Source organism: Ptychodera flava, chromosome 1 (genome assembly GCF_041260155.1).
Source record: "Ptychodera flava strain L36383 chromosome 1, AS_Pfla_20210202, whole genome shotgun sequence".
Classification (NCBI taxonomy): Eukaryota; Metazoa; Hemichordata; class Enteropneusta; family Ptychoderidae; genus Ptychodera; species Ptychodera flava.
In genome coordinates, this window is record NC_091928.1 from 831544 (window position 1) to 849868 (window position 18325).

The 18325-nt window shown below is 34.8% G+C and overlaps 1 protein-coding gene across 5 annotated transcripts in view; it reads left to right on the forward strand.

Annotated features, from left to right (window-relative positions):
• The window catches only part of LOC139140857 (uncharacterized), a 126418-nt gene extending 118246 nt beyond the window's left edge, over positions 1-8172 (forward strand). For all 5 annotated transcript variants that reach the window (XM_070712946.1, XM_070710703.1, XM_070713662.1 and 2 more), the window contains 2 exons: positions 4747-4879; positions 7290-8172. In XM_070712946.1, coding sequence (XP_070569047.1) covers positions 4747-4879; positions 7290-7429 — 273 coding nt within the window. In that variant the 3' untranslated portion in view covers positions 7430-8172. The remainder of the gene's footprint in view (positions 1-4746; positions 4880-7289) is intronic.
• Positions 8173-18325: the final 10153 nt, after the last annotated feature.

Here is an 18325-nt window from a genome sequence, read left to right on the forward strand (position 1 = left end):
CAACCATCCAATTAAATCTCCTGAGGAGCCATAGAGAGCTTTTTTAGCCAAATCTGATGTGTACAGTGTCTGAGAGGACCTTTTCTTGTAACATTGAAACCATAAAAGCACAGCTAATAATGACAAAAACTGCCTTTTTTAACTGTTATTTTGTTCATAAAAAAGCATCTTTCTACAGAAAACCTGTGACACAAAGGAAAATAATTGCATCAATGAGAACGAAACATATCTTGTCATTTTTCTATCTCTAAAATAAGTCACTGTATCAAATATATATTGTGAAATATTTGTGCATGTTTCTTTCTCATACTGAATTCTCATAGAGAGAACAGAAAGGTATCAGGAATTTGTCATCCTTTTCATATGAAATGCAGATTTCATAATGGTACACTTTCACTTAGCAAACATCAAGATATCTCTGATTTATGAAAGTATGGCGCCCGAAGGGCGCGCCGAAAAATATTTTTATTTATTTATTAGCCGTGTTCACAATAATGACATTGGCTCAGAAAGAAAGAGAGAAGGGGAAGAAAATGTATAACACTGAAAAGTTTTCAGATTCACTTCATTCAAGTTAGCTCAGAAGTGATTAAACTTTCTGTCTGACAAAAAGTACTTAAAAAAGAGAATCATTGTCAAAGCATTTTAGCTGGTTCTGAATGTTAAAAATTATTTCTAAGTAAATTGTTCGTACAGTTTGTGCTGGTTTACTTGGACATAATAAAATACAATGGATTTCATCACCAACACCAGAATGACAAAGGGTACAAAGTCTAAGATGTCTTGGAATGTTTTTAAAACGACCAATTTCTACTGCGAAAGTATGGTCAGAAATTCTTGCCTTTGTCAAAGCAATTCTGTGAAATGGAGACTTAACAAGTGATAGATAATTTTCACATTTAAACATGTTTTTAATACTACAGTATACATTTAATTTGTTATTTTTTGACGAGGCATTTTTCCAGGCTTCCTTAAATTTAGACTTTAAAGACTTTTTCACAAGTTCGATAACTGTTGAAACTATGAAACATCCTGATATATATGCCTTGTATATTCAAGTCATGCACCTGAAGGGCATGCTGAAAAATGTCTGATATATTAAAGTAATGAGCTTGAAGAGCACGCTGAAAAATATTGAACATACAGATGTCTCTGATGTATGTATGCTTGATATGTTAAAGTTGGGCTGATGAAAAATATGACTGTTTATTAAAGTTACGCGCCCAAAGGGCGCGCCGAAAAATACAACTGAATGATGAAATTTGTGGCTGACACTAGCATTTTAGGCAATGATGAGCCTGTGTCAAAATTCAAAAACACACTGACCCCCCCCTATTGGGCATTTCAAAAACATGGTGACCCCCCCCTATCACCAAAGTCAAAAACAGGGTGACCCCCCCCATGAATCCACCGCCCCCCCCAGGCTGAAGAAACTGACCAGTCCCTTATGTCCATAAAAGCTGTACTGTTTAAACATTAAAATACATTCTGTTATCAAAATTTAGTACACACACCTATTGTGTTTTGAGATTGTTAGGTAGCTCTGCATACAATGCTGTGTGTTCCAGCACTATACGGCCTCCCACCACACAGCCAAGCCAAGGTCCCTTAGACAAAACTGGCAATTTGCGGTCCCAATTGGATGGTGCACAAAAAAACAACTTTCAGCCGAAATCAACTCAGTTCCAACCCTTATGGAAAATTGTGATCTACATCTAGTCCAGAGTATGGCTTACCTGAGGAGATGCAGTACCGGTATGATGAATTAGTGGTCATATAGATCTACAGTAGACTTTATTTTAATAGGGCAGTAGATCTACTGCTTCATCTACTTTTGTGCATATACTAATGAGGTCATCGTTCAGAGAGTAGATATAAGGAAGACGAAAGGTAGACAAGATGTAGATAGAATAAATTACATAATTATAAGATATGGTGTAGACAAAATAGAATAGGAAATAAATGATACATGGAGATCATGCAAAAGTGTTGAAAATGAAAATGCAAGTATGTCAGCATGTCAATGAATTTTTTGGCATTAAAAATTGACCAATGGTCATGGTGTAGCACAGGTTAGGGCTACAGTTCACGATGAGTATCACAATATTGCATATCACAAATACATACTCTTGATGTTATTTGGTGGCAACTTCATTGAGGACCATGCTATCGATGAACCTTTGCATAACATGATATCTCGCGCTGCAAAAATCAATCATTCAACGACCGATCATGAGTGGTACATGTATTCAGTTTGAAATAGAGAGTAGAACATCATGCAGGCTTACTCAAATTTTTCAAAATATTTCTCAACTTTGCATACATGATAAGAGAACAAACTGCATACAATTTGAAGCATATTTCAGTACATTCAACAACGCTTTTTTCAAAATTTACAACTGAAATATTCTACGTGTTACACAATCAAAATATGGTCATGGTATTAAAACAGACAATCAACAAACCATGTCTACCTCATAGGCCTACCTTACAAGTTGCATTATACCAAGTACAGCTGTACTGGCAGTGTAAATCTGAGGCACTGCCACCGTCAAGTTATTGATGCCAACCTATCTCTCAACCCAATGTAATTCTCGATCAGGAGACTTTCTATGCATATCAGAAATGATGTCGCTAAAAAGATGTACCAAGCTGTACAGATGACGAAAATGTGCTTGAAAAATAAGTGTTGTTGAAGTACAAATGGTGAGCAGGCTCAGGTGTCTCTCCCTGATATGCATTGATATGCTGAACCGTTGAAAACATCGCGCCTTCGCGCTCAGGCTCAACTCTCACAGTTGACCTGGAAATCGAAGCCAGTTACAAGGTCATTTCCTCAAAGAGAGTGAGAGGTGGAGGCTGAGAGGTGGGGAGATCAGTCCATACGTGAACTCTCCATGAAAATGCAACCAAATACATCGTCCAGGTGAAGAAATTACTTAAAGCAGTACTGGTAATTTTTTAAAGCTGACTCGTGTTATGCATGTGAAATGCCATTGCTAAAATAACTCTGTAGTCTAATCTAGATTGTACATGTTACGTTGGGCAATGATAACAATGTCAATACAATTATTTGTAAGTTGACTGCGAGATAAGGCTGTGGCTGCTGATTTTCACACAATTCAGAAGTGACTTCCCGTTAATGTACTTGGAAAGTTTTATACGAGGATGGTTTTGATGTTATTACAACAAAAATTGTCATTAAAAGCAGCTGGGATACTAAACAGGTTTGTTTGATTGTTTGTTGGATATCAAGCTGAGAAAATTAAAATTATCAGTTATTAAACTTACAGATTAGATCACAGTCCGGACAGTGATTAGATGCAACTGTATTGACCCATCTGAAGAAAGTATCAATGGAAACATATTGATTTTTATTCTTTTTAAATGTGATTCACTTGAAAGTCACTTTTTCAAAGATTAATTACTGGTAAATCTATATATTTTTAACTTTACCACAAAACTGTAGTTTGATCCCTGTTATATTTTGCATTCGTAGTCCTCAAGTTAAGCAGGAGTGCCTTTTGATGAAAAGAAAATTAATTCACTAATTTCTTCTCTCTATTGTTGTACAGTATGTATTCAAATGTAAGGTAAAATGTCTTGTCTTTTACTGATGCCTTCTGCCATGGATTTGCTAATCATAGAATTTGAAGGGATTGGATTGTTGGACATAGTACATACAGCAAGAAGTGCTGTAGATAAAATTTTGAAGTAGAAGTAGATGAGTCTTTGTTTGCCTAAGTGAACTTTGTAGATAAAACGCCCCCTTAGATTGGATGGTAGATCAAGTGTAGATCAAGCGTAGATGATGTTTGTGCAAAATGTAGACAGTCATGTCTGGTGTGGACAATATCAGTAGACAAAGCTTCACGTAGACAAACTGCTTTGGGTCTTCATCTACAAAACCCTGATGTAGATCTAAATAAAGTCTACAGCAGACCGTCCATAGAATAACTCTCATCTACTGTGGACTTAGGTTTTCCGTAAGGGAATTTATATAAGCCTACATGTATATCCAAATCACTGTACCATTCACAGACTGCAAAAAATTGCTCTTGTGACGTCCTAGACAGTTAGTTTGTCAGTGATGCCCGTCAAGGGTTCGATTATAATGGCATTGCCACTGTGCCCTTGACGCACATTGCCGGCAAACTAGTTTGGCACATAAACCTTGAAGGACTTGTTCTAAGGCAATTGCATTTACTATGTAAAGTGGTGATACAATAACAGCAAATTATATATTTATATACTTAATGATTTTAGAATTATCTATGGTGAATATTTTGTCCATGATGTTGATCATAACAAATTAAGTGGTAAACTTGTGGCAAAAGTTTCAATTTACAGACACTGCAATCTATACTGAAACACACGATCACTTCATATCTGTTTATACAAAGAGATGTAAAAGCCACCCTTTCTACAGTAGAGTCCCTTTCTCTCCAGAGAATAGAGAAGTAAGGACAGTATTTCATGGCATGATGTTCAAATATGTTGTTTCAAAGTCTCACAATTGCTCTTGTATAGATGTACCTATACGTTAATTGTCACGTCTTTTTGTCACTCAGTCTGTTTATTCAATGTCAGTTGTCTTTCTTTATTCATTTTTCTTTATCTTTCTGTTTGTTTCATGTCATTATGAAGCACTGAAATCAATCATTTATACTTAACACAATGTTTTTTTTAATATACTGAAATACAACATTTTTACAACATTCTGGTTTTTTTTCTATTTACATACAGGATCTAGCATTGAATTGCCTTTACATCCTATTTCCAATTCAAGGGGGCACTTATGATGCTGAAAACAAAAGGATTGGTATTCATTCTAAATCACCTCTTGTCAGCACGGAAAAGGTGTGCTTTGACACATGCCGTAAGTTTTTCCTTCATTACATTTTAGTCCCCACGGACACCGTCTGAGGGGACTTATAGGTTTGGTCATGTCCGTGTGACTGTCAGTGCGTCCATCCGGCCGGCCGGCCATTCATGCAGATATCTCAGAGATGCCGGAAGCGATTTCATTCAAACTTGATACAAGGATGATTACCTATGTCATACATATGCACGTTGATTTGTTTTGGGATCTGATCCAATATGGCCGTGTGGCAGCCATTTTGTTTTCTGTATTTGATGTTGGTGTGTATGTTCATGCAAATTTCTCAGTGATACTAGGAGCAATTCCATGTAAACTTGGTACATGGATTACTCCATATGTTATACATATGCACATTGATTTTTGTTTTGATCTGGTCTAAAATGGCTGCGTGGCAGCCATTTTGTTTCCTAAATTTGACGACTGTGCGTTCGTTCACGAAAATTTCTCAGCGGTGCCGGGTGCCATGGCATTGAAAGTTGGGACATATATTAATCCCCAAGTCATATATATGCACGCCGATGTTTGAATGATTCAATCAAAATTGGCTGTGTGACGGCTGTTTTCTTTTCTGTATTTGATATCCATCCACAGGGTCCTCAGGTATGATCCACAGGCGTTCAAAGACTGTATTAATTAATATTAATACTATGTCCATGCATAGGGGCCCATGAATACAGATATCTGTGATATCCCTATGCCAATTCTTTTTAAACTTGGTACAAGGATACTACACTATGGCATACATGTGCAGGTCCATTTATGTTGGTGTGGCATGCATAATTAGTGCTAATTTGCATAATACAGGATTAGAGCGCGGTTTATGGTACAACTGTGCCAAATTTGATGAAACTTTGTGCCGATGTTTTTCACACAGAGTTCTTCTGACATATGTCAGTATTGCATCAATTAATTGCTAATTTGCATATTTGATGAATTTTTGTAATTAGGGTGATGTCTAGAAATTATGCAACAGATTTAATGAAACAAATGATACAAATCTTCAGCACACAGCCCTACAATATTGTACAAGGACACTTAGCAGTATGATGTTAATTGCTAATTTGCATATTTCATTACTTTTCCTAATTAGTGGGCTATCTCCAGAAACACCGCTTTAAATTTTATGAAATGTGGTGCAGATGTTCATCTGTCAGTATTATAATACCATGTGAATGCATTAAGGAGTATCATGTCAATTAGTTGCTAATTTACATATTTAATGTACTTTCATAATTATTGTGATATGTCATAATGCCGCATCAAATTTAATGAAACATGATACAGATTTTGTTCTTCCAGTAGTCTAATGGCGTGCAAAGAAATGTAGCAGTTTCTTATCAATTAATTGCTTATTTGTATATTGGATGAATTTTCGTAATTAGGCTGATATGTCAAGAAATAGTTCAACAAATTTCGTGAAAATTGGTACAGATGTTGAGCTCACATTTGCTTTAACAGTGAATAAAGACGTTTATCTGTGTCATGTTAATAAAGTTTTAATTTGCATATGGAATGAACTTTCTTGGTTAGCCCTTTTCCTGCCAAGTCCATATTTCACCACAAGGTCAAGATGGTTAAATTACTGAAACACGACATATACCATATGGTGTATTTTAACATAATACTGTACATTTGAAGGCTGTTGAAAACGTAAATACTGTAAATTTGATTTTTTTGGACTTAAGATGCTATAACATATGAAGCCAAGGGGGTGAAAATACATCATGTTTCTACTCATTACCGCTTTTTACTGACTTGGCTATTAAATGGGGAAGTGATACTGTCTGGCAGGAAAAGGGTTAGAGTGATATGTCCAGATATGCTGCATCAAATTTGATGAAACATGGTACAGATGTTGATCTCTGAGTACAGTAATACTGTGTGAAGACATAAAGAAGTATCATGTCAATTAATTGCTAATTTGCATATTTGATGAACTTTCATAATTAGTATGAAATGTCTAGAAGTGTTGCATCAAATTTGATGCAACGTGATACTGATCCGATGTAAATCTTCCAGTAGAGTAATGACGTGCAAATTGTTATGTAATAGTATCATGGTACAGATGTTAATCTCACAGTACTGTAATACTGTGTGAAGACATTAAGAGTATTTTTGTGAAACTGCTATTCAAGAATATTTGTCGTAAAGCATTGCAAATTTTTGTATTGACACTACTCCTGAGTCCCATATGGTCAATACAATATCCATAACCCATATGGTCTATATATAAACAATATCCATAACCCATATGGGCTATATATATACAATATCTGTAACCCATATGGTCTATATATATACAATATCTGTAACCCATATGGTCAATATATAAACAATATCCATAACCTCAGCATACAACTTTAAAAGTAGTCTTTAATCATGGCTATACTGATCTTCTCATTTGCAGAGTATACCACCAACAAACCATTTACAGTTGAAGAGGCCACTACTGCAGCTGGTATTGCAAACAGCTCTTCTGTTGGACTGTTGATGATATTGCTTAGTATTCACAGTATTATGACGTTCTCTGTCTGCTGCACCCAGTAATTGATATTGTCATAACTAAGCGGCTGTGTTGTGCAACTCTTTAACACTGTCTAATCAAAAGAACTGCATTTTTTGAAGAAATTTATGATGAATGGTAGTACATAGTCTTATAAGCTTCATTAGCAGTCAAATGGAGAGTAACGTATACTAAACATTTGTGGTGATTAATAATGAGATTGTCAATGTTTACTGTGTTTCAGATCATTTGAGAGCAATCCATCTTGCAAACCAATCAACCTTAAATTGACAAAGCAATATTTCACAATTTAAAAAGTTAAAGTCTGAAAGTTCAAATTTTGACTTGTATAATATTTCATTGAACAACATTGACATCAATGAATGAAACTGAAATGAAAAGGGAAAAGTAAGACAGTGACCACTACTACTAAGTTGTAATAATTTATACAAAATAATAACAACAGTGGCCAGTACTTGAACACTTATGAACATTTATCAGTATCAATTGACAAGATGAACAGATGTCATCAAATTGAACAGCATTATTTCTTTGAAATTAAATATCAAGGCGATGAAAAAAGGAAAAGCAAAAGTTACAATTTATTCATGTCTGGGGAAATTATACCATGCTTGCACAACATATTGTAATTTAAAACATTAGTTGGAATGGTAAAAGTTAACAAAGTAGAGAAGAACCTTCAGTTTAGTGTACTGTACTTTAGATAAATGTCAGTTTTCTGAAGTTGTGAAAGAAATAAATTAATGTTACAAACTGCTCTCTTAAATTTCTTTTGTTCTCTTGTATAGGAAATTTATGAACGTAAAGTTGGCGTCATCCTCATCCTCAGCTTCAGGTCACATGACTAGCTACTCAGCGTCAGCTTCAGTGTCGTATCCGAAGATTGCCAAAGTTATGCTACCCGATAATTAATGAAAAAATTCGCCCATAACTTAAGAAAATAACTCCATTCTATCTCAACTTTCTTTTGAATCGTAAAACTGGTTCGCAGGTAATATTTTATCATTTGAATATCTGATACAGACTAGTTTTTTTGAAATGTTCGTAATTTTCATTCCACGGATCCGTTTGTTGGTATCCTCTCAACTCTGGCGTTAAGATTTTCCAAAAATTGGTGCAAAAAGGTATACATGGTCTGAAATGTGTAAAAATCGCCACTATGAAAGCCCTAATTATTCACAGGACATATAAAACAATTAACTTGTATAACTATGACTTGAGGCCTGAAAAGTCGATGTATTAAACATACAACATTTGAACTTTAAGGGCTACATTGTGAGAAACGGATATTAAGAGGAGAGGTTACTAAATATTATGAAATACAAACCCCACTGTATTTTGATGAACATTTACAGTGATATGAAACTTGGAGCACATTTTTAAAGTCGTTGTTACACTTATCATTCCATCAGACGCATTCAGGAATAATAGGATGTGACATCCTCGTTTTTGCATGATCCTTGAGGATGAGTATGACGCCAACTTTACGCTTGTAGGAAATTCATTGACAGTGTTATTTTATTTTATTTATTTATTTAGACTTTATTTAATCTCGATAAACTGTTGAGCCAATGGCTCTTCTCACACAGTGTCGAGAAATCATTAAAATTTACAATATGTACATTAAAAATTGCACACATTCATGAAGACATGAAAGGCAAAACATACAAAAGGTACAAAAAACAAATGGACAATAAACAACATTGCGCTACTGAACATCTGTGTAACATATAAAGTGAAATTTACATTTGTCTTTAAAAGCCTGCAATGAGGAACATGACTTTAAGTCAACCGGTGAACTGTTCCATATTTTTACACCACTGTATGTAAAACTTTTCTTAAAAAAACTGTGTTCTATGTTTTGGAATGTATAAATCTTCTCTGGCAGCAACATATAATCATGAGGTGAAAGTGACGTCACTCCGCGATCTCGAATAGCAGTGTGTACACACACAAGCCTTTGTCGTTTTATCAATATTTTAAGCATGATTTAATTGTACTTTGAAAAGCAGTACAATCATGGCACAGAGAAAGATAATCGAAGGCACCCATGTTTTTTGATAATTCCTATCATCAGGTGTGTTGCAAAATGTACAAACCAGATATGAACTGAAAATATTCACGTTTCATTATATATTGCATTATATGTAAATTTGAACCTATGCCACATGTTTGCAACTTCATTGAAAGTAATGTGATCAGTACTATAATGAACAATATTCACCGCCGATTAATTCTAAAAGGTCATGAAGTATACAAATATGTAATTAGCTGAAATAAAACATTAAAGTTCTTTGACTTCTGTCATTGTATCACCATTTATATAGCAAGTGTAATTACCTTTGGCCAAGTCCTTCAAGCCATATATGCCGAACTGTGAAAGCTCATTAGATATGCAAATTATAAATTTAATTTATAGCTGACATGAAAATGTGAAATGACTTTCGATATTGTTTTAACGTGGTATAATCATCAATTTACATAGCATGTTTTGCCAACTTTGATCAAGTAAATCCCAGTACATATCCGTAATTAGAAAAGATCATTGCATATGCACATTAGGAATTGGCTGAAGAAAAATTGCTTAACGACTTTCAATACTGCTGTAGCATAGTATCTTTAATGTGTATAGCAAGGTTCATCAACTTTGGTCCGGTCAATTCACATATATATCCCTAATTAGCAAAGTTCATTAAATATGTAAATTAGGAATTGGCTGAAGTAAAATGCTTAATGATTTTCAATAATGTTGTATCATAATATCTCCAATATATGTAGCAAGTTTTGTCAACTTTGGTCTAGTCAATTCAGATATATATCCCTAATTAGGAAAGTTCATTAAATATGCAAATTAGGAATTGGCTGAAGAAAAAATGCTTAATGACTTTCAATAATATTGTATCATAGTATCTTCAATACACGTAGCAAGTTTGGTTAATTTTGATCATGTCAAATCAGATATATATCCCTAATTAGAAAAGTTCATTAAATATGCAAATTAGCAACTATCTTTCATGTCATCCCTTAATGGTTCCCACTGCTGATTTATCTTGGTGTGATCAACATTTGTAGCAAATCTCATCAAATTGTGTGCAGTTGTTTTTAATGTATATCCGTTTTTTCTAAAATCAGTAATTATGCAAATGAGCAAAAAGTATGCAAGCCACACCCACCAAAAACTAATCATTTCTTGCCATTTGCTAATTGAATCTATGTACCAGATTTGATTATAATCTGATCAGCCGTTTTTGAGATATCGGACCGACAGACAGACAGACAAACAGACATTGCTGCGACATATGCCCACGTGAGCAAAAAATGTATCTCGAAAATCACAAGCAATGACTATAAGGGAGGGGCTAATTCGGAGTAGCCCTCCAAATCCGTGGCACATTTTGGCCAGCCAATAAACCAATTTTCACTTTCAAAAAATGAAAATCGAAATGGAGCTAATTTTCAATTTTCAAATGGTTTAATTATCTTGATTATTAACTTTTAGTTCTATTTTTAAATTTAAAATCTTTGGTCTGAGATTGATATATAGGAAAGAGGTGTATACTGCTGCAAGGAAGGTACTTTGTGGCCATTCAAATTTTCCTCTAACAAACTCTATTTCCCACAATGCCCATTTCCATTTTTAGCTACTATAGACTATAGTCTATAGAAGCTATTGCGATGGGTATCCGTCCGGCGTGCACCGTCAGTCTGTATGTATGTATGTATGTATGTATGTATGTCCGTTTGTGAGGCGTCCGTCCACTCAAATATCTTGAGAACCGCAGTACTTACTGATTTGATATTTGTTGTGTAGATGAAAAATATGATTTTGAGAAACTCCTTTTTTAATTTTTTGATATTGTTGAAAATAGGCATATTAATGCCAAAAAAGGCGTTTTTGGTAAAAAATCATCTTCTTCATTACCGCTGGTCAGACAGCTTTGTTATTTGGTATACAGGTCCCTAGGGACAACCCAACTTAGATTTGTTCAAATCGTGATGAAATATGCAAATCTGTATTTTTAAGGAATTTTTTTTGTCATTTTTGATCAAAATTTGACTGACATTGTATGTAATTCTTGTAATGTATAAACCCTATCAATTCACCAAGAAAAAAATAATTAATATGATTTTAAATAATTGTATTAATTAGGAAATCATCAAAGCCAAAATAATTTTAGTGTGGAAATTATCAGAAAGTTCAACTTTTTTTGACAGTTCATAGTGAAATGCTTACCATCTTTGAGGATTAAAACATGTAAAGGCAACTTTCCTGAATCCCAACTTTGACATATTCTGAACCGTCATTTATTGTGCCCTGTATGTTATCTAAAAAGAATTGTTCAAAATAGTTTGTCATGATAGGGTGGTCAAATAGATAGACATAGAGAAAGTTTTAATTTTCATTTATGGTTGACTTGGTAAGGATAAAATGGGTGGTCAAATAAATAGAGATAGAGAAAGTTTTAATTTCCATTTATGGTTGACTTGGTAAGGATAAAATAAAATTACTTTTTGAGGAAAAAAATAGAGTGGTCAATTAAAAGAGTGGTCAAAGTGATAGGGTTTTTATGGTAAAGCTGGGCTGTAAGATTCCTCATGTGCTATTTATAGCAATTATGCAATCTGTGTAAACAGTGCAATGAAAGTGTTACATGATGCTTTTGATGACCTTGAACTTCTTAAGTTTCAAACATTTGTCTCTTCAGTGTGCTTTCTCTGAGTACGTACAGTCTCAACTTATTCAACAGAACTTACTTACAATGTTAATTTGAAAGTTAAAATGTGCTTGGTTAATAGGATGAAAAACTGATAAAAAGATAACCAGCTTTATATAATAAGATTCTTTATAACCTGACAGATATGCTGTTTTTTTATGACGAAAATCTTGATTTAAGCAAGTCTTGTTTACTTTAATTAGAATGTAATTAACTCTTATTTATTAGCTACTATAGACTAATATAGTCTATAGAAGCTATTGGGATGGGTATCTGTCCGGCTTGCACTATCAGTATGTATGTATGTATGTATGTATGTATGTATGTATGTATGTATGTATGTATGTCCGTTTGTGAGGTGTCCGTCCACTCAAATATCTTGAGAACTGCAGTACTTACTTATTTGATATTTGTTGTGTGGATAAAATATACGATTTTGAGAAACTCTTTTTATTAATTTTTGATATTGTTGAAAAAATGCAAATTAGTACCAAAAAAGGTGTTTTTGGTAAAAAATCTTCTCCTTCATAACCACTGGTCAGACAGCTTTGTTATTTGGTATACAGGTCCCCCGGGATAACCCAACTTAGATTTCTTAAAATTGTGATGAAATATGCAAATCTGTATTTTTACGGATTTTTTTTTTCCATTTTTGGTCAGGCCATCCTTTAACCCTTTCACCACCATGGTTCTACCCAAACCCATTGTTATCAATGGTGATCTTGGACCTGTACACAGGGAACTGGGGGTGAAAGGGTTAAAGAGCTATCAAAGATATCCACCTTTTTCATACATGTGTCACAAAAGGTGGTTCTCTACATAACACAGCAGAGCTCTGTCAACTGTTGAGTCGCTTGTTTTTTCAAAACCGCTGGTCAGACAGTTTTAATATTTGGTTTACAGGTCCCTAGGATGACCTTAGTGAGATAATTTCATACAGTCAGGAAATACCTAATTTTGTATCCATGTCTATAGTAGCTTCAGGGACTTTGGCCCTATGTTTTCAATTTCCAATGTACCATTAATGTCAAATTTTCCCATTTCATTTGGGCATGGCCCAGTATCTTTCCATTACCATGGCGGAAATACCTGTATCGACTTGTAATTAAGGAGTAACATTTATCTCTGTGTGACCAAATATACTGGGAAAGGCTTGATTACGATAATTCGCTCAAGATACTTTTAAAAATTAGCAGAAATGAAGGACTGGTCAGTTTCTTTGACCTCGGAGGCTGGTGGATTCATCAGGGTCACCCTTTTTTTTAATTTGGTGATGGGATCACCTATTTTGAAATGCCCGATGGGGGGGGGGGGGGGGGGGGCGGCGGCAGGGGGCCAGTGTTTTTAAATTTCGGCATGGGCTCATACATGCCTGAAATGCATCAAATGCATCGTGCTAGCCATGAATTTTATGATTCAGTTTCCTTTTTTGACGCGCTCTTTGGGCGCATAACTTATTATATAAAGTTACAACGAAAATACCGCAAAGGATGCACGAGGACATCGGCGCAGCATATCACTCGATGCAAAGCGGAGGGTGATGCACGGTGCCAATGCCCCGGCGCCAATGTCTTAGTGCATCCTTCGCAGTATTTTCGTGATAATCTTATTATTATACATCTTACATTCTTGACTGGGGCATCAAATTGTCAGAGTAGTGACCGTTTTAGTGCAATGTCAACATTTTTCTTCCGATTTATAGTGCAAATGTACAACGCTATCTCAGAGGGCTTCTGCAAGCTCTCGAGTGTGTGTACTACACATGTACCAGTACGTACAGAGCGCACGAGGCTAAACAAACTATGACCAGTCCCTAACATGATCTCACATACTGGAAGACAAGAAAAAACTGTTGGTATAGTGCGCATGCACTTCAGGCAGTAAATTTAAGTTAATGCTTTCAGCCGCAAGAAATTCAAGAAATGGTTGATGTAGGAAGAAGTCACCGCGAAATAGGTGTTCATTTCCAAAATGTTTTGCCCAGGGCAAGTGGTATCTCTGAACAAACTGTAAGACAATACTGTCTCAAGCATGATATCAAACGCCTTCAAGGTTAAGATTTGGATCAGGTTGTAACGGGTGTAATTCATAAAGTAAACCGGCATACTAGTTAAAAACTATAAACTATGAACATCATTGGGTACAAAGATTGACAGCTTAATAAATTAATCAGATAAAAGTAAATGTGGATGCTGCACTCTGATTGGGTCGATGGCTGTCACAATTTTTCACAAAGTTCCACAACATTACTGAAGCTGTTTAAAAGACTCAAACAGCGTTGTCTTGTACAAACCAGTCAGTCACAGTTTGTATTGTACAAACCATTCAAGCAGAACCTGTCGTGTTTAGATCACTCAAACAGCGTTTTCCTTGTACAAGTCGCTGAATTATAGTTTGTGTTTGAGTTTCAGGTTGAGTTTGCAACAAATCGCTCAATCAGTTTGTCTTGTACAAATCACTCGATCAGATTTTTGTTTTGTACAAATCGCTCAATCAGAGGTCTTATACGAATCACTCATGGAGAGTCTCTTATGCAAATCACTCAACGCAGTTTGTTTTGTACAAATTGTCCAATCAGAGGATGTCGTATACAAATCACTAAATTAGAGTCCGTCTTGTACAAATCGCTCAATAAGAGTTTTTCTTGTAGAAATCGCTTAATAAAAGTTTCTGTTGTGCAAATCACTCAATCATAGTCTCTCGTGCAAATCACTCAATCAGACTTTGTCTTGTACAAATCACTCAATGAGAGACATGTCTTGTACATATGCCTCAGTTAGAGTTTGTCATGTACAGATCGATAAATCAGAGTTTGTCTTGAACAAATCACTTAAGCAGAGCCTATCTTGTTTAGATGACTCAAACAGCGTTTGTCTTGTTCAAATCACTCAATTAAAATTTGTCGCTCGATTGAATCCCTCAAGCAGAACCTTTTATTTAAATCACAAAAAAACAGTGTTTGCGGTGTACAAATCGCTCAAATAGGGGTTTTCTTGTACAAAGCGCTCTATTAAAGTTTGTCTTGTATAAATCGCTCAATTAAAGTTTGTCTTGTACATATCAATTAAGCAGAGCCTCTCGTGGTTAAATCAATCAAACAGTGTTTGTGTTGTACAAATCCATTAAATGGCGTTTGTCTTGTAGAAATCGCTCAATTAGAGTTTGTCATGTATAAATCGCTGAATCAGAAGCCGTCTTGTACAAATCACTCAATCAGAGTTTATTTTGTACAAGTTGCTCAATCAAAGGCTGTCTTATACGAATAACTTAAATCACTCAAAGAGCGTTTGTCTTGTACAAATCGCTCAATAAGTTTTTCTTGTAGAAATCACTCAAACAAAGTTTGTCTTGTGCAATACACCTGATCAGACTCTGTCTTGTACAAATCGCTCAATCAGAGACTGTCTCATGAATTTCATGAATTTGACTTTGTTTGTGTACCGTCTTTTTACTGTCTGTTCTGTGCTGTTTTGTGTCTATGTTTAAAACTACCGGTATTGTCTTATGAATTCTGACCTAGTGTTATTGGATTATGGATTAGTATGATTGCGATTATTTGTTTTGTACAAAGCGCTCAATCAGAGGTTGTCATATACGAATCACTTACCGTAATAAGAGTCTGTCTTGTACAAATTGCTCAATAAGATTTTGTCTTGTACAAATCACAATCAGAGTTTCTCTTGTACAAAATCGCTCAAACAACAATTGTCTTGTACCGGTACAAGTCACTGAATTAGTTTGCCGTGTACAAATCGCTCTATTACAGTTTGTCTGGTAGAAATCACTCAAGCAGAGCCTGTCTTGTTTAGATCACTAAAACTGCGTTTGTCTTGTACAAGTCGCTGAATAAGAATTTGTCTCAAATAAAGTGTGTCCTGTACATACCACTAAAGCAGAGCCTCTCGTGGTTAAATCACTAAAATAGCGTTTGTAATGTACAAATCCCTCAACTAGGATTTACTTGTACAAATCGCTCTATTAAAGTTTGTCTTGTACGAAACACAAGCTCAGCTTCTCTTGTTTAAATCATTCAAACAGGGTTTGTTATGTTCAAACCGGTCAATTAGAGTTTCTCTTGTACAAATCACTCAATAAGAGTTTGTCTTCTAAAAATCACTCAAGCAGAGCTTCTCTTGTTACGATTACTCAAACAGCAGTTGTCTTGTACAATTCCGTGAATTAGAGTGTCTTTTGTATAAATTGTTCATTTATTTAGGAATTGACTGAAATGTTCTCATTAAATATGCAAATTGGGAATTGGCTGAAGTAAAAATGTGAAATGACTTTCAATAATGTCATATCTTTAAAGGCATTTCTGGCGATCCCTGGAATCGCCATTGTTCTGGTCTGTAAGAGGATGGATTATGGAGGTGTGATAGCCTTTTGTTTTCCATTGAAATTATAATCTTGTTGGTAAATTTTCTGATGAGATAATCTGGTGCCAATGAATGCCTTTTAATAATGTTAAAACCTATTTGTCAACTTTGGTCTAGTCAAGACAGATAAATATCCTTAATTAGGAAAGTTCATTAAATTTGAAAATAAGGAATTGGCTAAAGTAAAAATGCTTAATGACTTTCAATGTTGTATCATAGTATCTTTAATGTACATTGCAAGTTTTGTCAAATTTGCTCTGGTCAATACAGATAAATATCCCTAATTAGGAAAGTTCATTAAATATGCAAATTAGGAATTGGCTGAAGTAAAAAAGTTTAATGACTTTCAATAATGTTGTTTTATAGTATCTTCAATATATGTAGCAAGATTCATCAACTTCACTCAAGTCATTTCAGATATATATTCCTAATTAGTTAAGTTCATTAAATATGTAAAATAAGGCATTGGCTGAAGTGAAACTGCTTAATGATTTTCAATACTGCTATATCATAGTATCTTCGATGTATATAGCAAGTTTCATCTTTGGTTTAGTCAATTCAGATATATCTAATTAGGAAAGTTCATTAAATATGCAAATTAAGAGTTTGATGAAGTAAAAATGCTTAATGACTTTCAATAATGTTAAATCATAGTGTCTTCAATAAAACCTACCAAGTTTTGTCAATTTTGATCAAGTCAAATCAGATATATATCCCTAAACAGAAAAGTTCATTAAATATGCAAATTATCCATTATCCTTTTATGTCAACCCTTATTTATTATCTTTCACAGCTGATATATCTTGGTGTGATCAACATTTGTAGCGAATCTCATCAAATTGTGTGCTGTCGTTGTCAATATAAATCTGTTTTTTCTAAAATCATTAATTATGCAAGTGAGCAAAAAGTAAGCAAGACACACCCACCAAAAACTTATCGGTTCTTGCCATTTGAAAACTGCATCTATGTACCAGATTTTTATTCTGATCTGATGAGTTTTTGAGATATCGAACAGACAGACAGACAGTCATCGCTGCGACATATACTCAAGTGTGTGAACAGTTGAGCAAAAAAATGGCGATCTCTATGGTAAACAACTTGTTGAGTGCGTTATGTTTCAGAAAATGAGCGGTTTTGGATGTTAGGAGATGTGAATGGTATCTTTTCTGGTGTCGGTTAGGAGGTAAAGGTAGGCAGGAAAAGGATTTTTCCCCGATAGAGCAGAATTTCGGCAAAAAAGACCGTTTCGTCGTTGCGGTCCGGATCCGGACCGCAGAGACCGTCAGTTAGGGAACGAGCACAATTAATGGCAGGGGGGCTGGGACTGGAAGAGAAAATATGTGGTGCATATATTTTTTACAGGCCCCCCTTAACACCAGCAAAAATTTTAGTGGCCCCCCCCATCACCGGCAACAAAATTTTTGTGGCCTCCGCCTCCCCTAAAAAGAAAGATTACATAGGTACAAAGTTGTACACATATATATAATCCTTATAACTTTTAATATATGCTTTAGTGCAAACAACATTCTTGCATTCTTGAAATAAATAATAAACAAATATATAAATAATAAACAAACAAAATAACATATAGTCAAGCTTTAATGCTTGTATCACCTACAGCTACTTTTCAGTATTGTGTTGTGCTATTTTAATCTCAAAGAATGATGAAATTACCAAATACCTTATAAACAATCTACAATCTTCAGTGCTGTAATAGTTGTTATAGTTGAAGCATTGATTTAGACATGAATTATTTTTAATGATGACAGTGTTCACTGCACATCTCCAAGTTAGTCTAACAAGCTCAATATTGTGCATTTCATTATAC